Here is a 23,677-nt window from a genome sequence, read left to right on the forward strand (position 1 = left end):
TTGGGTGGTAGGATTTTTCCCCCTCTATCTTAGCCTGATACTTGTTGTGTTCTGTGACTGTTTAGTCATCAAAAGTATTCCTTTACATTAGTTTCTCTGTTGTCAAATCAAGGCCTCGAAAGAGCAAGGAAATAACAAATCAGTAAAAAAAGATTATAGTACCATTTCTTTTTTAAGGAATAGTGATTTTTTAAGCTAATTATGTCATTAATTTTCAATAATTTTCCAACAAGCCCTCAATTATATTACCAATCAATAGCTGTTGTCAACAAACTGCAGCCTTTCTTTTCCCTGATTAAATTATGTTGAATTATATTTTTTCCATTAGAGAACAGTAGTCTTATGTTATTGTAGACACAGGCTGAGACATTTATTGACTCAAAATTGAGAGCTCATAGAGTTTATTCCCAGGCCAAACACTCCGAGCATCTCTCTACCCCAAGAACATTGTTTGGCCACCCTATGCTTTCCAAATGAGAGCTCTGTGATGCTGTAGTTTAAGTGCATTTCTTGTCATTTGTCACTCAGAAGCTTCATTTCCATCCCAAGATATAAAATGTGTATTTTCCCACCAGCAAATAATTATACAAAATGTAAAATATTTGAGTTGCAGGGAGATATTACTCCAGCAATTTTAAAGAATGTGGTCCAGTTAAAGATCTTAGTGCCCTGGTGTTGCCCTCATGTCCCAGATGATGCAGATTGAACTGAGTAGGCAGATGCAGAGCAGGGAAGAGCTTTTTTTGTAGTGTGCTCCTTCTGCTCCTGAGGACTGTACGGATGTTTCAGCACAGAAACATCTGCATTTGACTTCATTTGATTAGAGCTCTGCAAGAATTAGGGGCAGAATGAGAGAGGTGAAAGAGGTACAGCAGAGAGCAGTCATTCTCCATGGCATATTCCCTTGTGACCAAATGAGTCTTAATTATGCTGAAAAGCAGCATTACTCTATCTTTCTAGATAATGTGTCTATACTGAGCTCATATCTGTGGCTTCAGGATGCATTTGGGTTAACCATGTCACCTAATTGATGTTAATCTTTGGTTCCCTCCCATCTATTTTATTTTTATTGTTAGTGTGGAAGCTGTGGCAGAGAAAAAAAGTCTTGCATTTATGTCCTAAAGACTATAAGATTTCCATTCATTCTAATCTCCTGTGGAAGGACTGTGGGACAGCCACTGCAAAACTGAAAGTACAATCCTATCCCCATTGCACACAAGCAGGGCCGGCTCTAGGCACCAGCAAACCAAACACGTGCTTGGGGCGGCACATTTTCAGGGGCGGCATTCTGGCCATCTTTTTTTTTTTTTTTTACTTCGGGAGGCTAAAGTCTAGAACCAGCCCTGGCAGCAGCAGCAGCACATCGTGCACTGGAGGTGCCCCGGGGCCGCTGCGGTTCGCACCACCAGCCGCGGGGGAGCAGCGCCCGCACCTTGTGGCTGGGCCAGGCGGGCTCCGAGCAGGGGACACTCTGGCAGGGGTCCGCCCCACGGGGCACACGGAACTGCCTGCAGGTGCCACAGGGTGACTGCCCCTGCAGCGCCACAGCTGGGGCTGGGCGAAGCGGCCCGAGTCGCCCAGGGGCTGCAGCAGGGTGGCCAGAAGCAGCAGCAGCAGCGGGGCCATAGAGGGCAGGGCGCTGCCGTGCGGGGCCCTCGTCCCGCTCTCTGGCGCTCCGCTCCCTCTGGGCCTGCCCTGCCCCAGCTCCTCAGCCCCCTGCTGGGGCAGTCCCCCCGGCTCTGCCCTCCTGGGTCCCGGCCAGTCCTGGAGGTGGAAGCCCCGGCTGGAGGGACCCTGGGCTGAGGCACGGCCCGGGAGCCCCGCTGCTTATCCCGACTCTGCCAGCACCGGACCGGCTGGAGGCAAGTGGGAAGTGGGTGGAGTCAGCACTGGTGGGGGGAGCCCAGGGCTGGGGCGGCAGGGGGTGCGGGTGTGGTGTGGTGGAGAGCCCAGGGCTGGGGCGGCAGGGGGTGCAGATGGGGGGGAAAGAGAGAGCCCAGGGCTGGGGCGGCAGGGGGTGCGGGTGGGGGAGGGCACTGGTATGGGGTGGGGGGCAGCCAAAAATTTTTTTGTTTGGGGCAGCAAAAGACCTAGAGCCGGCCCTGCACACAAGACCAAATCCTGCAGTCCTTACTTGGCACAACTCCCATTGAAGTCAATGAGTAACGCCTGAAGAATTAGCCCCGAGGGGCTTGCCCTCCTCTCTATGGGCCAAACTGAAGTTAATGAAGAGCCTCCCATTGAATTCACTGGCATTGGAGCCTAGAAGGAGTTACATATTTAACAGCTCCTGCATCCTAACAAGACCCCAGACTTAAAATAAAATTCATAGTGTGCAACTTGAATGGCTACCAACCTGTTTCATTTTTATTACTGAACTAGTAACAGCACTTGTATTAGATTTTAAATGCTCTGCTGATGGTCTAAAGACTTTGCCAGAGCAGCTCTGAAATGAAAAATATCATTGTCCATATTGATAACTAGGTAATAGTCATCCAAGATCTAAATGATCAGCTAGTGCTGGCAATGAACCTTTGGAGGACAACAAATGAGACAAAATGATGACGCTAAACTCGTCAGGGCCTCATCAAAGCATTCAGGAACCTCGATATAGCACGACACAGGGTCTAGTGACTCCGCCTATCGCCATGCAACTTGGCCCCACGCCCCTTGGAGTGGTGGCAGCAGGGGGTCCTCCCCCACACACACATTCTGCCCTCCCCGGCCAAACAAGTAGCTGCAGCTGGATGGCACCCCACCCCCCACCCCCATTCTGCCTCCCAGGCGCAACAGCAGGAATCTCTTCCGCTCTGAACCAGCAGAGCTGGCCACAGGGATTCTCACCCTAGGCCCAGTCAGGCAGGGGTTGCAACAAAGAAGCTCACCATTAGTTATTCTAGTAGCCAGGGTATATCTGGGTGGGTGGGTATTCCAGTCCTGCGGCACTTATTCCTCCTGCCACACGGTGACCACTGTGGGGGAGGGCTGATGGGCACACTACAGAACAGCGAGCCCTGGAGTTAACACCCTAGCAGGCTGCATGAGGCAGTTCCCCTCCCAGAGCTATTGTATCATTCTCTCTGCAGACTCAGGCAGCTGAATTGGTTACACTCTGGGCACATTGTCAAGCTTTTCTGTGATGGCTAGAAACTTATATAAGGAAGCAAAAGATGTGATTCTGATATAATCTCATGACTCCACCAAGTTGGGGCCATGGGCATGGACCACTAGTGCCTATGTCTTAACCCAGCCCTGGGCCTCTGGACAAGCCCATTTCTTTTGTCCCTAAATATTCTACTGACATGTTCAATTTGTTCAGCTTGGTGCATGGGCCAATGCCATTTGAATTTTTATACGTTTTTGTTTTTGCAGGCACAGAAATCAATCACACTTGACATCCATGCTTCCAGTGCATAATGGAACTGCTACCCAACACACTTTGAAAAGGTACAATTCTTTCTGTAGAGGTTCTCCCTTCTCCCACTTTCCCTCCCAAGGCTGAATTGCACATAAAATATTTATGGTTACTCCTGTTGTAGTAAAACTGCTCTCATTGCAGTTTCCCCACAGAGTAAAATCACATTGTAAAAGGATGCGTCTGTAATTCTACAGTTTCTGGTAGTTTGTGATGCAAATCATCTTTTGCAGCTAGTGAAAAGCGCAGGCCAATTTTGAGGATCAATATTAATTTCAAGTGGAGTTGTTCTAAAGGAAATCAGTAAAAACAGATGTGGCTTTTTATTGGCTCCCCAGGGTTAATATTGTTTCTTGTGATTGGTGGTAGTGTGGGGGAGCTTGGGTTTTATTTGTATCTGCTGTCCATGGCTGCTTTTTTATGTAGCATATATATTATGGTACATTTCTGTGGTTTTAGTTTCTGCATTGGTACTGCTTGGGTGCCTTCGTTGCTCTTTTAATAACTGGGGAGGGGGGGGAGAATCACACAGGAGAGTGCGAAGTGGAAGAGGAATCCTTCCTTATGTAGCGATACTGCCACACGATTATGCAGATTTGTACAAGCAACCTCAGTTGTGGTATTTCCTAATATTTGAGTGCTTGATTTTGCAACCTTAAAGTTCTTTTAATTTAGGGTTCTTATTCAGGGGGCATTTCTTTTAATATAGTTTTTGCATGTGTTTTTAAAAAAGCAAATTGAAAACACAGAAATTCCATCTTTTGGCCTCATATTGACCTTTAGCTCCACTGCCCAAACTTCTGCCACTTAAGCTAATGGAGTAACTGACAGCAGCAATAGGCGGTAATCTTCTGTGTAGCCCAGCAGTAGAGGGGGTGAGACACATGTGTTGCCAGTAGGTTTTGCAGATATTTGCTGACAACAGAGGAATGGTGAGACTTGGGAATCTTGGGTTCCATTCCAGGTTCTGGAGTGGTGTGTGCTCTAGGGGACACAGACTCTCATGCCTATTCCCCAAAGCATGGCCCCTTCTGCTCTGTCCCTCTCAGTCCTCTGGACTCCCATCACAGTCCCAGTTACCTTGCTCTACCATCTTTCAGAAGGGACCATCATGATCTTCTAGTCTGAGCTGCATATTGCAAGCCACAGAACCTCATCCATCCCTCCTGTAGTAGGCTCATAACCTATGTTAAGTTACCGAAGTCCTCAAATCTTGATGTAAAGACTTTAAGTCACAGGACTCCACCACTTACTCTAGTTCAAACTAGCAAGTGATCCCTGCCCCACCCTGCAGAGAAAGGCAAACCTCCTCCAGGATCTTTGCCAATCTGACCTGGAGGAAAATTCCTTCCTGATCCCTAATATGGCAATCGGTTAGACCCTGAGTATGTGGGCAAGACACACCAGCCAGACACAGGGAAAAGAATACTCTGTAGTAACTCAGAGCTCTCCCCCACAAGTGTCCCATCTCTGGCCGTTGGAGATATTTGCTTATAGCAATTGTGGATGAGCCATATGCCATTGCAGGTAGTGCCATTGTGCCATCCTCTCCATAATCTTATCAAGCTCAGGCTTAAAACAAGTTACGTTTTTTGGCCCCACTACATCCTTTGGAAGGCTGTTCCAGAACTTCACTCCTCTGATGGTTAGAAACCTTCATCTAATTTCAAACCTAAAATTTTTTATGGCCAGTTTATATCAATTTGTTCTTGTGCCAGTATTGGTCCTTAACTTAAATAACTCCTCTCTCACCTTGGTGTTTATCCTCTGATGTATTCATAGAGAGCAATCATATCTCCCTTCATCTTTCATTTGGTTAGGTTAAACAAGCCAAGTTCTTCGAGTCTCCTCTTGTAAAATATATTATCCATTCCTCTGATCATCAGTTGAATTAATCTTTCTTAAAGTTGGAAGACCAGAACTGCACCCAGTATTCCAGATGAGGTCTCACCAATGCCTTATAATGGCAATAATACTTTATATCTACTGGAAATACCTTGCCTGATGCATCCTAGGATTGAATTAGCCTTTTTCATAGCTGCATCACATTGGTAGCTCATAATCATCCTGTAATCATGTGATCACCAATACACCCAGGTCTTTTTCCTCCTCTGTCGCTTCCAACTAATAAATCCCCAGCTTATAGCAAAAATTCGTGGTGTTAGTCCCTAACTGCATTAGCTTGCACTTTGCACTATTAAATTTTATCCCATTTCTATTACTCCAGTTTTCAAGTTTGTCCAAATCTTGTACATGGTCTGGTCCTCCTCCATATCGGCAGTACCTCTCAACTCTGTATCATCCACAAATGTTATTAGCACACTCCCACTTTTTGTGCCAAGGTCATTAATGAAAATGTTAAATAAGATTGGTCCTAAAATCAGTCCTTTAGGAACTCTACTAGTAACCTCCCTCCTGCCTGACAGTTCACTTTTCAACATGACTTGTTGTAGTCTCCCCTTTAACCAGTTCCTCGCCTATCTATTGATTCTTATATTAATCTCCATCTTCTCTATTTAACTAATGATTTCCCGGGGTGAACCATATCAAATTCTTTACTAGAATCCAGGTAGATTAGCTCTATTGCATTTCCTTAGTCTGGAAAATCCCTTGTTCCTATTCCCAGTCTTTGTCCAGCCAGGCCCCATTCCTGCCCTCCCCCTAAAGCTGCTTATCAGATCTGCCTCTTCTCCCCCCTTCCCAGGCCCCACTGGCTCTCAGTTCCAATCTCCTTGTCAAGCCAGCCCCCATACCGCTTCAGTGCCCAGGCTATCTCCCACCACGACTCCCAGTCCCCTTCCACCAGAACCCCCAATCCCAATCCCCCCAGAAGACTCCTTGTCCCAATGAAATCCCCCATCACTCCCAAAAGTCCAGCTTTTACCCCTCTGCATTCAACTCAAGCAGCTTGTTCCTCCAACCTGGCTGGGCCCAGCAGAGGGTCACTGAGAGCACAGCAGAGACAAACTGTCTAGACCCAACCTGACCCACAGCAGCTCAGAGATACAATTGCATAGAAAATCCTGCTTAGTCCCAGGCTGGAACATGTCCAATGCAGATGGAATCTTCGGAAAATTAAACTGCTAAAATCTAAGAAGGCTCTATTAAGCATGTGCAAACTACCATTTGCAATGGCTTGTAACTTGGCCAAATTTGGGCAGATTTTCATAGCAAAAGGCTCATCCCTGACATAAAGGCCACCCTCCTGATATATTTCAAGACCCTGCTCCAAAGTATTGGGCACTAGAGATGTTCAAAGAAAAGGCCACCAGAATCTCACATGGGCAAAACATATTTTTTCCTAACCTTATTCTTGAAAAAGGTTAAACCATTCTGGTTAAAAACAAACAAACAAACAAAAAACAGCCTGAGGCAGACATGTCATGAAAAATGTCAACCCAAATAATTAAAGTTTGGCAAAATTATAAGCAACTGAAAACAGGGTGTTATAATGGGAAGTGTTGGGCAACCTTAATAATAAGTGGTGCCTGTAATTACACAGGATTTCACTGTAGCAGAAGCCACAAATCTTATGTTGTATTAATAATCTATATCATCACCCCTACATCCAGCCAGCCCAAAACCAGGAGGGGAATTTTCAGTGTTTAACATTAGCAGTCAGTCATACTATCTATCTAGGTACATGCCCTATAACCACGTCAGGTAGTTTTTTGTGTATACCCCTCCCCCAGAAAACTCAGAATGGTCACCATAAGCATGGGGCTAATTTACTGCTCTACAGCCAAAATGCTTCTGAAATAAATGTAGTCAAACTTTACTAATTCTGGGTCACTGAGAACAAAAATGATGCTCAAAATTTTTGATTGGCTCTAGTTTTCAAGATATGCTATTGGGTCAGTGTATACGACCCTTGACTTGGGAATGGCGGGGGATAAGTGAGTTATAAGGGAAGGGATCTCAATTTAAACCAGAAATGACTAAAATACATCTTTGACTGGATCTATGAATAAATCTATGACTGGGTTTGGACAGTACTTGCTTTTTAGGCAAAACAATGAATGATGCAATCTGAAGCTGGTATTCCGTCATACATGGTATGAATTGCATCATGTTATTCCTAGAAGTCGTGGATGATGCAATCATAATGAAGCTTACATCACTCTGCTGAACAAATTGCCCTAGATCAGCTCTAGAAATCATACAGTGTCGTGCTCTCTTATTTGTCAGTGTTTGATTTTGCAGAGGGACACATTTCTGTTTAGCCAAAGTGAGCAGAGATGCCTCGTACTTGTGTGAACAGTGCAGATAACTTCTGCTATGTTTGTGGTGAAATGACTTTTGCATCACAAAAGTGCAGTATAACCACTATGGTTAAGAAAACCTATCACCTTTATTTTGGCTGCAAAATTGGAGATCAGGACAAGAGGTGGGCCCCACACATATGTTACAACACTTGTGCAACAAATCTTCGCCAGTGGTTGAACAGGAAAAGGAAATCTATGCCTTTTGCAGTGCCAATGATTTGGAAAGAGCCAACAGATCATACCAGCAATTGTTACTTCTGCATGGTGCATCCAGTTGGGAAAGGTGTGCCAAAGAAGAAAACGTGGACTGTGCATTATCCAAACATTCCATCAGCACTACGCCCAGTACCCCACGGAGAAGGACTGCAGGTTCCTGATGCACCAGAATCATTCTCACTTGAGTCAGACGAGGAAGAGAAAGAGGATGAAACTTCTGGTCCTGAACCATCAATGTCACAGGACCCACATTTTCTCCCATCCTCCTCCTCTGAACCACACCTCATAACACAAGGTGAACTGAATGACCTTGTCAGGGATTTGGAACTACCCAAGAGTAAGGCAGAGCTGTTGGGCTCCAGACTACAGCAGTGGAATCTCCTGGCAGGTGATGTTAGGGTTTCCATGTTCTGTGACCATCAAAAGGATCTTGTGCCATTCTTCTTCATGGAAGGTGATCTTGTAGCCTGCAACAACATCAATGGTGTGATGGCAGCCCTCAACATCGTTTACGATCCAGATGAGTGGAGACTGTTTATTGATTCATTGAAGACGAGTCTTAAAGCTGTTTTGCTGCATAATGGCAATGTTTTGCCATCAATTCCAGTTGGTCATGCAGTCCATATGAAGGAAACCTATAACAACATGAAACAACTTTTGAGGTGCATAAACTATGACCAACATCAGTGGCAGCTTTGTGGCAATTTGAAGGTTGTTGCTCTCTTGCTTGGTCTGCAGACTGGATACACAAAGTACTGCTATTTTCTCTGCGAATGGGATAGTCGGGCAAGAGATTTCCACTACATCAAGAAAGATTGGCCACTCCGACAGTCATTGGAGCCTGGGAGGAAAAGTGTTCAGCATCCAGCACTTGTTGAATCAAGGAAGATTTTGTTACCACCCTTACACATCAAGCTGGGTCTGATGAAGAACTTTGTCAAGGCCATTGACAAAACACAAGCAGCTTTCAAGTACCTCCGTGGAAAATTTCCAAGGTTAAGTGAAGCTAAGATAAAGGAAGGTGTCTTGTTGGTCCTCAGATTCGTGAACTTCTTCGAGATGATGCATTTGATCATGCACTGCGTGGCAAGGAAAAGAAGGCATGGAAAGCCTTCCAGTTAGTGGCAATAATTTTTCTCGGAAACAACAAGGAAGACAACTACAGGTCGTTGGTGGAATATCTCCTCAAGGCATTCCAAAGCCTTGGTTGCAACATGTCACTAAAGATACATTTTTTGCACTCTCATCTAGATTTTTTTCCACCGAACTGTGGAGCAGTGAGCGACGAGCACGGCGAGCGATTTCACCAGGACATTGCAACAATGGAGAAATGCTATCAGGGCAAATGGAGCCCATCAATGCTAGCAGACTATTGCTGGACAGTGACAAGAGATGCTCCATTTAATGAATACAAGAGACAAGCCAAGAAGCGCCGAGTAGACACTGAATAGAACTAAACTATGTACATAATAGTTTTTTGCCTTTTGTTTCATAATAAATTTTATTTCTATAACCCTTTTGCTGATTTTTAAAGTGTTACATAAACAGGACAGGTGAAATATTATCATGTAAAGCAACCATAAACACATGAAAAGACCTAGGTTTACAATTTATGATTAAAACTCTACTATCTACACAATATACATAGACATAAAATGTAAAAACTTAAATATCTTAGAAACAGTAGCCAATCAGTTGTTTTAATTGTCATATTTGAATTCAGCACATCAAAATACATAATAAATAGCACATTTTATCTCTGAAGCAGACGACTTCTCAAAAATTGTAGACCAGTGTTACAAAACCATATCTGGGAGGAGTTTTTTCTGGTTTTAGGGAGGCTTTTTTAATGTCCTTACAAAGCATGAATAAATTGTTTATTTTTAAAATCTTTCCACCTGTCCATAGAAGTAATGACAGGTTAAACTGACACAGTGAAATAAATAGATACCATCTATATTTCCTCACAGTAGTGGTATGATGGTGATCCCATGGCTTCCTGATAGCACATTATGGCTCTGTAGTTACGGAGTTAAGCTACGAGGTAACACCCCACCCCTTTCTCTCAAATTCCACTCACCAAGGCCTCAGATACAACAGTGATGAGGGAATATAAGTTGCGGATGGATAGACAGAAAGATGAAGTGGAGTAATATTCTAAATTTGTATTTAAACACCACTGACGTGCACGTTGCAGACTCAGTGTTATTGTAAGTGAACACTTGGGCTTTCTTATCAGCACTTTGTTTGCACACATGTGCACACTGGACATGTTGTAACAATTCCCTGTAGTGACAATAGCTGTGTGGGCCAGTTTGAATAATGACCAGTGCTGCTGCGAGCTGTTTGTTTCTGCTTTGACATCATTCATTTGTAAAAAGATTTTTGGGGAGCTCCTTGTAACACATTCCTTTTCTCATTTCTCTTTTCAGTTTCCCAGGACATCCAAACCCTCCTAAATTATGGTGCTGTTTGCATGAAAAATGTGGCCTAATATTTTAGTCCTATTCCTTTCCTTAGGTTAGTGGTAATTTAACCATAATTTTCCTCTGTCTGCCCTGAGCACGTCACCATAGCCTGAGCAGAACAGAACAGAACAGAACCCCATCAGAAGCAGATTGAACCTCACTTGTGCTTTGTGTTTTAGGAAACCAACATGTAGTGTTATAAGAATGGGTGGTCTCAAACATGTGTGACATTCCCAGATATATTTGCATTAGTACAATGGACACATGAGAATCTTTGCAATAGCCTCAGTTTAACTAGTACGCCACAGTTTAACACAATGGAGCCTGCAATGCGCAGAATGTACAGAGACTTTGAAACACAATATAAGAAAGCACTGTATGTTATGATTCAGAAATTGTGCTTTATTCTGTCAATATATTTACTTTGCATAATCACAAGTGAAATGATCTTGGAGGGGCAGTCTAGGCCTTTGGACAGTTACTTGTATAATACATCTTATATAGCAGCCTGTACAATGTTAGCTACATCAGCAGTAGCAACGTGACAGAAGCATCTTTAGGTTACCCCCCTCATCTGCCAGCATTTCCATTCTCCATCTTGTCCTTCGGAGATGGTGGGTGAAAGAGCAGGTCTTTTTATATGACAAACAATAGTCCAGCCCATTGTTGCCATGCCTGAATGTGCTTATGAAATGCTGCTCTGGCGAGTAACATGGTGATGACACTAGTTCTGACTACAGCTGCAAGTCAGTTGGATAGTTATGTGTCTGTTTCCATGAACTGCTGTGTGCTACTGCTTTGTGAACTCAGGCCTATAGGTGCTAATAGTGCTTTGCAAGTTCAGCTGGAAGGTGGGATCATTTTTATTAGTCTTTTTGGCATCTGCTCCGCAGTACGGTACTAGGAGGAGACTTAGCAATTTTCAGCCTGCACCCCCATCTGCTCCTGGCAGTAGATTTTCCAGGAAGAGACGGCGGTGCAGGCTGAAAATTGCTAAGTCTCCTCCTAGTAATGTAGGGGGTAGATTTTCCAGGTCAGCAATGCTAGAGGTGGCTGTGGGACTGGTTTATGAAATTCCTGTAGCCATGCTACCTTGCAGATGTGTGGCTTTTGTTTCATATTCTGGGCTGCCTTCCTGTGAGATAATCAGGGTCTTTTGATGGTGTATTGAGCATATTTTCTTAGACTCGATCTGTTGTATGCTGGCTGGGTTTATCACACTGCATTTTCTTTCTTGTTATGTGCTAATATGAAGGCTAACTTTTCACAGCTGTAGTTGGAGATGGTGGTATGGAACATTCACCTCCTTGCTCCTGTAGCATGGAATTTGCAGCACTGGACTCAAGTTCTCTGCAACTGTCTACCTACACGCTCATGATGTGCCAATATATGTCATCTCCCTTGGGAACTGGGGCTGCGTTGTATGGCAGCTGTCTCACTCATAACAAACTGTAGCAGCAGAGAGATGAGTAGCATGTACCAGTGACTAATAAACTAACTCCCTTTTCTTTGGTTGGAATAGAGGGAGTGCACTTTTACCACTGTTGCAAGCTAAACTCCTGACCAGCTCAGTCGGGGGATGCTGTATTGGTACCTTGCTCATTGTAAAAGGTAAGTGCTGCTACTGCTCTTTGGATTTGTGACTGTGCAATTGGCCTGTACCAGCTACTACTTGTCTGGGGGGTGGAGTATGTAAGAACTCACTCTTACATGGACTTACCACAAGCTAAGTGAAGAATAAGCAGCAGGGAGTGGGCCATAGGGGTACTGCTCAGCCATCCCCACTTTTTCTACAAAGGATGCCCTTTTGGGGCTGCTTGTGGAACAGCACAGTGGGTTCTGTCAGTTGTTCATATGTACAACTCTCCTTGGTAGTCCAGCAGCTATTCTGGTCAACCTTTAGGATCCACACAAGGTTTTTTTCTGGATTCAGTATCTAAAGACCATCCATCACAAGAATCTGCCTGATGACACTGTTGAGCATTTTGAAATATTGACATTTCATCCCCCCTTGCCATTTCCCATTCCAAAGAATGTGGTGCCTGGCAGTTTGGCACTGTCACAACAAACACATCTCATTTACAAGGTGCATCACCCTCACAGGAGCACTTGATTAACTTCAAAATATCTAAAGGAGCAAGTTAAACATTGTCTGTACAGTTTTTGGAAACAAAGACTTGGAACTGTCATTGTGTATCCATCCATACTGCAGTGGATCAAGTGGCAGTGCATCTAGAAGATCCACAGCACTTTTCCACATAAATGCCTGAATATGAGCTAGTTTTACATTTTCTATAAATGCTTCAGCTTTGGCATTGACATGATACTTTTGCCAATTTTTCCTGCCCACGATTTCTGCCATGATGGCACAATTTAATTGTCTGTACCATGTAGCCAAGCATTGCTGCATTGATGTCATGCAACAGACAGAGGGAGTATCCAGCTTACAGAATCTTCAACACAGTGCCTTTGTCGAGGTCAAAACAGGAAGTTACTGTATCACAGCCTGAGAGCGCATGGTCAGCTAACAGTCCTGGTACAATACTCAAGTGTTGCTCTGAGGTAGCATGGATATCTATTACAGCACTCGGTTGGGTTGGGGGTTCCATAATCACTAAAGATGTTAGGCCCTGTTCAAGATAATGGTGCAAGAGTACGAAAAATAATGTCAATGTCATTCAATAATACTGATATTCCCACTAGTTTCTCTTTTGTAATCATCACCATTTCTTATACAAGAACGTTGTCACTTCCTCGTGCAAAGTGGCCATATCTTCTCTGTTAATCACAACACTTTCCTGCTTTATTTCAGCTGGCTTGTTGTCTCTCCCTGTGATGTCTAGCTTGTGATATAGAATGTGTCATTGGTGAAACTTCTTGTCTTGAATGAGTTCTTAACAAATGATATCAAATCAACTGTTTCTTATTTTCAGTACACACCAAGACAACTTTCTGTAGAGATACCTGTGCACTTGTACTCAAGTGATGCATTCTGGTTGCTTTTGTAACTCTGCTAGATCTTGTGACACTCTTTGCGCTCATATCTTTGTACCTGTCAAAGACAAGGTGGTATACATATCTGCTGCCTTCTTGTGTTGAGTGTAGACTCTGAAATTGGTCAAAGTTCTTGATGATACTACTTGCTGGCCAAAGAACTGTGGAACTGTCAGTGACTGTGCAGGTGACTTCTTGTGAAATATGTCTAGTTGACAACACTGTCTGCAGCTGCTTTTTTAGGCTTGAAACCAGTCATTGAACACTGATGTTGGTACAGGAGCCAATACATGTGATCAAATATGCTTGTCGTCAATCTCTCATGAACTGGTTTGTAGGCTATCACTCTTGAATAGATAAGGTTAGAGTCAAATACCTTTGCTGGGTCAACCTACCGGTATATATGCTTTTTGTTGTTGTTGTCATTTTCAGTATCTCTACTTTCCTTGGTATTTCATCACAGAACCCTGTGGGGACAGCTACATTCAAATTCTTCCATTTGGCAATTCGAATTGTAAGTACATCATCCACACTGACTGATGGTAGTGCCACTTAGCCACTGACAACATTTATTATTGCTCTGGGTGCTTAGTGGGAGGTCTAACAGATCAATGCAATGGATAGAGAAGCCATTAGTAGGAATCCAGAGCTATGTATCTGTAGTAATTCTTGGCTTCATTTCTTCTTTATGGATCTCTTGTATTTGTGCTTGATAGGTGTCATTTAAGTTTGCAGTGTCTTCTACCAGGCAACTGCATATGTGGAGGCTAAGAGCCCAATTCTTGAGAGTTTCTGGTTTCAGAGTAATCCAAATGATAGCACCATGGCACACTTCATGAAGATAGTTTCAATGTACATGTCACTCCATATACCATTCCATATTTCTGGAGCGTAGAGCATGACATGCTCACCCATGATGAACCACTCTAAGACATTACCTGGCATGGATTCCAAGGATTGAAGGTAATCCAGCTGAAGAAATGTATGGGAGCATCATAAGTGCTCATATTTCAAAATGCTCAGCAGTGACAAGGTGTCATGAGGCAGTTTCTTTGGATTTAGGGTCTTGAAATTCAGAATCTACCAGACTTTGGCCTTGGCAAATGGATTTTTTTCCATTTTACATGCTAACAGAAATGGAAGGGGAGACAGAAGTCAGCCCAATTAGAAATTTAAGGTAACATTTGGACTTGAACGAGGAGTATTTGTGGCTTGAATAAAGACTGGGAGTGGATGGGTCATTACACAAAGTAAAAAGTATTTCCCCATGCTAATTTTTCCCCTACTGTTACACACACCTTCTTATCAACTGTTTGAAATGGGCCATTCTGATTATCACTACAAAAGTTTTTTTTCTCCTGCTGATAATAGCCCACCTTAATTGATACGTCTCGTTAGAGTTGGTATGGCAACACCCATTTTTTCATGTTCTCTGTGTATATACATCTTCCTACTGTATTTTCCACTGCATGCAGCCGATGAAGTGGGTTTTAGCCCATGAAAGCTTATGCCCAAATAAATTTGTTAGTCTCCAAGGTGCCACAAGTACTCCTCGTTCTTTTTGCTGATACAGACTAACATGGCCACCACTCTGAAAATTGGACTTGAGAGGGGAGTAGGGGGCTCAAATCCTGAGATTTAGTTCTGTATGCACTTTGGGAGGGAAAATACTATTAACAAACTAACCTCTATTTATTAATTCTTTTGGCAGAGTGATCCTCTGAATTAGTTCACATTATTTGACCCAAACATGCATATTAACCTCAGAATTTCGTATTAATTATAGTTATGAAATAATTGGCCTATAAGGTTACCACATATACCTTCTTCTCCACATGCTTTGTCTTGTTTCTAAGCAGAGTGAAAATTAGCATTTTTTACTGACTCATGATGGGCTTTATCATCCAAATGGTAAACCAGTGAATAAAACGTTATGTAACCCTTGACTGATAAGAGAGACAAACACATATTATTCATGAATCTCATTGTTCCAATTGCAATTACCACCTGTTCCACTTCACCTGTTAGGGGCATATGTGAAATACAAGCCAGGAGACAGAAAGTTTTGACTGGTGAGGTCTGCACAATAATGCATTTGTGTTACACTGTTTTACCATTTTATCAAACACACATCTGCACTCTACATTACTAAAAACACAATCATTTTGGCATTTGAAGGATATCAATACAAGCATAATGTAAAAAGGATATATTTTTATTCCAATTATCAGCTTACTTTACATTTGGCCTCTTCTGTTTTTAATTACCTGCTATTTCACATTTAACAATGCTTTGAGTTTAAAACCAAAGATGACAAGTTTCTGAAGCATAGGTTCCACCTGTGGTCTTTGGTCCATTGGTGGTCTATAGAGCAATTATTGGGATCCACAATGAGATGGAGCTGGCTGGCAATTGCCTCCTATTTCCAGCTGCTAAATTTCATTGAAAGACAGCTAAAAACCACATAATACTTTATTCTTACTTTTCCATATAAACAATTGCTGTGTTGCCACTGGGCATATGTGATCACTTACAGGTGCAGGAAATGGGCTGCACAATTGTGAAAGGGAATGGATGTGATCCAGGAAACTGTTTCTATTAAGATGTGGTGCACACCAGTGTTCCCTTGTGCAGCTGCCCCGGAGTGAAGCAAGTGCCGCACACTTGATTAGCAGAATGGCGCACACTGGCGTGTGTTCAGGTGCCTCTCCCTCCACTGCTCTGCAGCTGTGTTGCTCCTGCCCTCTGCCTTGGAGCCCCTGGGACCCTCCTGCTGGCTGTGCAGAGCGGGGGAAGGGGCCCTGATGTCAGGGTGACCCCTTCCCCTGTACCCTATCTCCGCAGAGCAGGGAAGAGGGGACAGGACTCAGGAGCAGGAGAGCTCAGCTGCTGAGGTCTGAGCTTCCTGATGGGTGCCTTAGAGAGACAGTGCACAGTCTCTCATAGGCTTCCCCAGCAGCCAACACACACACACACACACACACACACACACACACAGTCTCTGTGAGAAACAGACTCTGTGTGTGTGTGTGTATGTGTGAGAGACACACACATACACACACACACAGTCTGTCTCTCTGTCTCTCTCACACACACACACAGTATGTCTATCTCTGACACACTTGTGTGCACACACAGTCTCTATCTATCACACACACACACACACACACAGGCTCTTTCACACTCCCTTTCCAACACATACTTGTTTTGCTGTTGTTATTATTACTTCTTGGTACTTCCTGCAATGCACATATGTTCTCTGTCATTTTATTCTTTCAAAGTACTGTTATTTCAGTTTTTTGACTGGTCTATGCATTTCATGATTTTATTTTTCTCTTATGCTTAAATTTAATTCTTTGGGTAGTGAGTTCTAAAATGTCTAACCTGTCCTGGCTGGAGTAATTATCCCTATGATAACTTTTAAAAAAATATATATTATATCTAGGCTTTTTGTTTCTACTGGTGGCGCACATCCGCACATTACCTCGATATTGGTGCACATAACAAAATTCACTCCGCACCTGCATGGAAAAAATTAGAGGGAACATTGGTGCACACTATGATCGTCTGAAAATCACTCCTATGAAAATTGCAGGGAGACTAAATGAGACTGACTCATAGGCAAGCATGTTGAAATTTGATAAGAACTCCAACATGGAAATTTTCTTCTTAAATTGTTTATTGAATGAGACAAACAGTTTGATAACACATGGAAAACATAGGCGATACCAAAGATTACAACATTAGCATTGTATCCTAACAATGAACATATGCACTCTGGTAAAGCACAGTACACAGGCACATCTCTACTCAGTGTTATCAAATTCCTCTCAGTACAAACCTCATGCGGAAATAAAGGTACTAAGCTAATAAGATCTTTTGAAGGCATGAAGGAACTTGAGTAGACTGTTCTCGCTCATTTTTATAGTTTGCATTTCCATTTATGAAGGATGGCTAACTTTTCCAACCCAGCAGTAATTATTTTTTTAATTTAAGTTACAATATTCACCATTGTTTGCATTCTTGACCATGGCCAGCTCTAGATAATGACATAGTTGGGACTTTAGTAACAGAAAAGTAGTGAGTGAGGATAGCCAGCAAGAACAGACATTCCAACTCCAGAAATATCCCAAACAGGGCCAGAACTCAAGTGATTACCAATCAGAACAGAGATTGTTAATGCTATGTAATTAAAGAAAAAATAAATACATTCAGCAGATTAAACTCCTCTTTGCAACCAGCAGATATGAGATCACTGAACAGGTAGGTGCTTAATCTCCTGATAAAAGAATTAGTAAGAAACTCCAAAATACTTTTTAGAGTAATTAATAGGACAAATCACCACACTCATATTGAACCTGAATTCCTTTTGCACTCTAATTTCTAAGAAACTAGAATAAATAGTCCATGAATGTGAACATGAAATTTGGGATTATTGCAGCATTTCAATTCTACTATAACATCATTCCAAATACAACTATAGTATGTGCTGTTCAAACACTAATTTGAATAATGCTTTTTTCTTCTATCAAGTATGTGCATGAACCCTGATCCACATCTGTTAAGTACCAAAAATTTCATTTTCATGTCTTTAAAGTTGGGAGGGAGGGAGGAAGTATTATTGGTTTGCAAATAAAATACTATGTATATTTTTATAATAAAATGAATATCCTAAGGCATTTTCATGGAAGACAGAATAGAAGCAATTAATTATAGATTAATTCATACAAATTAAAACAGATTATTGTCCGTTATCACAAGGATCAGACCTACCTCAACAAGCACTTTCCTTTTGGACATTCAGTGATCTCAGATGTCTGGCTCACCTAGGCCATTTCTAAACGTGTAAATACAGAATACTCATATAATTTGTAATTTTTTTACTTTAAAACATATTTTGTTTGGCATATATAGTATCTGTAATAGGATTTTTCACATTAACTTAGTGACTGACAGGGATAGCTATCTAGAAACTATGTTCACTGAACAGGTTGATTTTACCACATAAGAGGAAGGAATTTTCTTTTGAAAGAAAGAATACAAATGAAGGGGAACTAGAACAGATTTTTTTAAAAGCTTTCCATGTAGTTGAGTACATCATAACTTGCAACATACTTCTAATTAAAATGTAAACTGCAATGTGAAAAAAACTCTTTACTAGAGTAGCAAATATGCAGATACAGTAGCTCTCCTGTGGAGTCTGCTAATCGACATTCATAAAGTCTGCAACATTTGGGTCCAGTCTCAGGCAGTTGGACTATCAAGCATCAGCAACACATGCTTCCCTTCTTGGTGTCTTCTGAACTGGAATGAGTTGGGTAAAATGTTCCTTCATCCCATTCACCCTGAACATCCACCAGTTCTGGAATGCCATTTATTCTCAATATATCTAAATATAGCAGATAGTCCTGTAGACAAGTGGGCAAGGGCAATTTACGGATAAACTGGTCAGATTGTAGGTGTTCACTTTTTAAAATGGACCGGATCTCAAGACGACAAAGGTGAGCCAAAGAAGGGATAAAGGCTGTAAAATGAAAGAAACAAAAAATCAAATTGAGGAAAAGAACTATGGGATTAAACTATGTGCTTATATTTTTGCTTCTCTTAGGCAGTTCTCCTTTGATAAAAGGACATCAAATAAACCACTTGCCAGATGATTAATTAGAGTTCTAATGTCTGAAGAAGCCTAGCAGTTTGAAAACCAGCATGTTAGAATGTCTCTGTATCAGCTGGGTAAAAATACCTTAATCTTGACATATATGAAAACAAACTATTTCACCCTCTACTAAAAAGTTCCACTCAATTCGCCTAAACCGCCAGTTGCTTGGACAGAGATTGGCAGATGTCATGGTACACACAGGGAATGATAAAATTAAATTGAGATGATGGAAAGTCAACAATGGAAACACTAATTTACTGTGGGGAGAAAAGAGTAAATATTGATGACAAAAGTAGTTGGTTCATGATAGTATGATTGCCATCTTTTCTTATTATTATTCAGGCTATTACTAGTCAGCTTCTCCTTTAATGAACCAAGACTCACAATTACATTTTTGTAAAACATACCTACGAGTTGTCTTAACCTATTGTGTTGGCTAATATGTTTTATTGTGAAATTAGAAATTATAAACCATCCCTGTGCAAACTCTCTCTCACACACATATAGATACAATATAGCTAATATGAATATCTATATATCCCTGGCTTGTGTCTCATCAAATTGCAGCCCAAAAGTCAAGTGGTGTACTAATGCAGAAAAAATACATTGCAATATGTTGTTACTATTTAATACAGATGCAACAGTGGAATTTTGGTTGCGTTTTACAGACAGTCCATTATGTCAATGTGGACAACCACAAACCATGACACACATTGTTGGAGACTGCAAAATGACTCAACATCCTGGAGGTCTTCGTACCTTGAACATCGTTTACAAGAATGCTGCGGCTTGGCCAGATTGCATACACCAAATAAATAAATAATACAGATGCTGAAATGCAGCTTTAAGCCTTCATATAATACATTAAGATTTTGTTTTACCTAAAATGTTGCTATAAATCTGATTAATTAAGAATGACCAATCTGCTAAAAATTGAAAAAGCAGCAATGTCTCCATAGACACTCTCTTATATTAAGGAATATCATGGCCTGGTACGAGCTCAATTTTTGTTTCAGACAGACACCAGAAGAGAACAAAAATATATCTGATTATACAAGAGAAAGGAGACAGGGAGACTTAACTGTGTTGAGTCTTCCATAATGTAATTCTCTCCTTTCATCACCTTCTCTCTCATCTTCCCCTTCTTATTTTATAGAAAAATTTGTTTTAAACTCACATTTCTCACTAACAATCTCTTGGTCACAATCTTATAAAAATTCATGACTTTTATAAACACTTAAGGATCTGATTCTCATTTTTACTAAGGCCTCTTTACCACCAATCTGACAGCGCCAAGTGGTATAATCATCTACAATAATTCTGCTGCTACAGTAATTTTGCCAAAACCAAGGTTTAAACCAGAGCAGCAGTATCTAGCCCAACCCATTTTTGAGTTATGATGAGCAAAAATTAAATAAATATATTATAAATATATCCATAAAGTGAGATTGTGTCATTTTTTGGACTCCCCAGTCTCTCAGATTTGCCTCAGATGCTCTAGAAAATTTTTGCCCTGGCACAACATAAAACCTCAAAAATGTTAGGTAGATTGATAAATTTGGGTGCAATGAAAAGATCCAAACTTGGTTTAAAATGGAAGGCTTCATTAAACCTTAAAAGCCAAGTCTCCAGAATGGCATTAGGACTTGCTTACAGAACAAAGAGCCCAGTTTGAATGGAATTTAAGGTAGATTTAAAAAGCATAAAAAGAATCAGCATGCCAGATTTTTTGCCAACAGTGCTCAGTGGCAGAAAGGAAGAGGAGAAGCAATGGAGTTAGTGAAGGGTGTCAGACTTCAAATGTTAGGAAAAGAGAGTCCGGATCAAGGGAACATGGTAAGAGTTTAAATCAGTTGGGGGGAGAGGGGAATGAGGAGGAATAAAAGAAAAGGAATCAAGCTTAAAAGAGGACATCGTCCATCTATTGAGTGAGCTAACAGAGAGGGGAAAGCTATGGAGAGAAGAGTGAAGGTTAATTAAATTAACTATTACCCAAGTGCAGACATTACGTTATACTAGCCGACCCACACAAAAGACAGGAAAAAACAATTTCTGATCAGAGTTTAACTTAACCTTTTCATTATTAAAAGATGGTATTTCATTCTTCGGTTGGTCTATTTAGCAAATGACGATCACATACTGTATCTTCACACTCCTACCCACACTCTCCCAATCGGTGGTGTGTGGCTACGTGGTTTCCATAAGTAATTGGCTGACCTTTATCTCAAGATTAGGAGTGTGACAGAGCAACAAGAACTTGTATAAAATATCTGTGCTCTAACTGGAAAAAAACAAACTTGTATCTATGTTCCCTACTCCCGGGCTACTATCACCTCAGAGTTCCTTTCCTCTCAGGCCACAAACAATCTGTTGTCTCTCCAAAGGTTTAAAGTGGAATTCCCTGCCTTTGAGGTCCCCTTTTTGCCAAGGAAATATAATAAAGGACAGTAACATGAATAGCTAGAACAATGTCTTAACTTTAAAGTTGTTTTCTCTCTGTCCCCTGCCATTTCTTTACTGCCTTTTCTCTCAGGCTAATAGGAGTAAAAGGGTATATTTTTCAAGCCTTGTTGATGGTGACAATCCTCTTTGGCTTTTCCCACAAAATGGGTGCGGGGAATTCTCTTCCTTTCCCCATCCCCTGGCTTATGTGGACAGGGGAAACTTCCTCCTCCACGGTGCAGAGGGATGACCAGTTTATACATACCTGTCCAACCCCCAGGTTATGTAATACAAGCCACCATCCATGCCACCATGGCCACAGAGCTATTTTTAGCACACTATCTCAAGCAGAGCTAGTGTGTGTCTGTCTACCCACCCTGGGAAGTATGCTCCCAGCTGCTGTGTAGACATACCCTCAGAAGGGAGTGGACATCAGTTCTATTCTCCAGGAGAAGAAAGAGTCAGTCAGGAAACAAGAGGCCACAGAGGAATAGCTGCCAGAGGTCACCCAACAGCACTACTACTGTTCAGTGTCATATTTCACCTGATCTCCAATGAAGTAGGCGGGCCTCACGGTGCAGATTACTGCTTTGGTGGAGAAATGCTGGTATGGCAACAACTGTCAAAATGGCTCAATGCAAGACCTGGATTATGTATTATTTATCAACGCACACAAAAACTATAGCAAAGGTCTGACATGTTTCTTAGATATTGCAGCAGATATCAGAAAGAAACCAGCAGATTTCAGCAAAATTGAAGAGTATGCTGTGAGTTAATGATTAAGCGACAGCCTTAGCAACTGATTCTCCTTCAGAATGCCCTCTACAGATCCACACTTTTATGATGTATGAGCCCTCCCCATCACAGTTTAGCAGAACACCGGCATACTAGTGCCTCCAAACAATTTGAGCAAGACTATTTAGCAACTAAGATTATTGAAAAGGGTACCACAGCACCAACTGCTCTCATTTCACCCTTATCTTACAAGGAATCTTAGTTTTATTGAATGACTTTTTAAATGAATTAGGCTGTATATGCAGGCTTGTTATGATCTAGCTGGTATTCTTTAGGATCAGATACCTCACTCTAGTAGACCTAGTTACAGCTTCAATGGCATGCTTAGTGTGCCTAGGATCAAGATTTGTAAAACTACCACATGAATTGCCAGTCAGGCATTACTCTCTTAAAATGCTCCCTTCAGATGGCAATTCTGCAATCATTGTTTAAATTAGGCCTCCTCTGCTCTCCTTCTTGGGTGGTTAATGTTGGGTTTTGGTTTTCTGTATCCCCTGTGATTGAGGATCTGCAGAACAATTAGCAAAGGAGAAAGAAAAGTTATTTTGCTGGTATCTGCTGTTCAGGTACATTGCATCTGCAGATCCATCTCCCTCACCCAATTTTTTTTTTTTAATTTTGTAGAAAAAGCTGTGGATGGAGGCATGAGAAGGTTCCTTTTATAGCCTCTCTTTGTTTGTATCTGAAAAGGGGCATTTGCAATGCTGCCAGCTCTGCAACTTCATCACAAGTCTTAGAATATTTGGTGTTTTTCTTGAAGTCCCAGCTCCTGAAGTAACATGATTACATGAGAATCTCAACTAACCAATTAAAAAAAAAGTTTCTAGCCCTCATATTTGTGGATAAAGCCTTGAAAATGTGAACTCAAAAGGCACAAAACAAATAAAATGAAATAAAATTTATTATTTTAATCTCATGAGTTTTAAGCCAATCTCATGAGTTTTAGGGAGTCAGACTCATTGCTTTTGAATGCTTGGGGATTGCAATAATGTGTGGCCCCAATGGGCACTGCTCTTTTAGATGTTTCCAAGCTCATAACAGTAGGTGTGTATATGCCAAGAATGTTGATTTGCAAGCAACTAGTTACTATATTTTATTTATTTATGTACACACACACTATAAATAATAAGTTACTGGTGATTAATTTCTCTTTTATTTGCATAGTATCTTAAAGTCAGAGTACTGTTATTAATTGTATGTGTTATTTGAGTTCAATTTCTTTCTTTTTTATTTTTTGGAAAAGGTGTACCATTTTGAGGTCAAAATGCCTTAAAGATGGTATTACAATTGCAAGGATACAATTTCAATAGGATCATTTTGGTTCTATTGTTGAGACTAACACATCTGCTAGGGCTTTTGGTTCTATGATCCTTAACCTGATAGATTAACAGCTAAAAATCAATCTCACAGTAACTAAGGGACT

The 23,677-nt window shown here is 41.5% G+C and overlaps 1 protein-coding gene across 6 annotated transcripts in view; it reads right to left on the bottom strand.

The window, feature by feature from the left end:
• Nucleotides 1-17,021: 17,021 nt before the first annotated feature.
• The window catches only part of ASB3 (ankyrin repeat and SOCS box containing 3), a 120,738-nt gene continuing 114,082 nt past the window's right edge, over nt 17,022-23,677 (bottom strand). For all 6 annotated transcript variants that reach the window (XM_054024457.1, XM_054024459.1, XM_054024458.1 and 3 more), the window contains one exon: nt 17,022-18,882. In XM_054024457.1, the coding sequence (XP_053880432.1) occupies nt 18,626-18,882 (257 nt within the window). In that variant the 3' untranslated portion in view covers nt 17,022-18,625. The remainder of the gene's footprint in view (nt 18,883-23,677) is intronic.

The sequence above is a fragment of the Malaclemys terrapin genome, chromosome 3, assembly GCF_027887155.1.
Source record: "Malaclemys terrapin pileata isolate rMalTer1 chromosome 3, rMalTer1.hap1, whole genome shotgun sequence".
Taxonomy (NCBI): domain Eukaryota; kingdom Metazoa; phylum Chordata; order Testudines; family Emydidae; genus Malaclemys; species Malaclemys terrapin.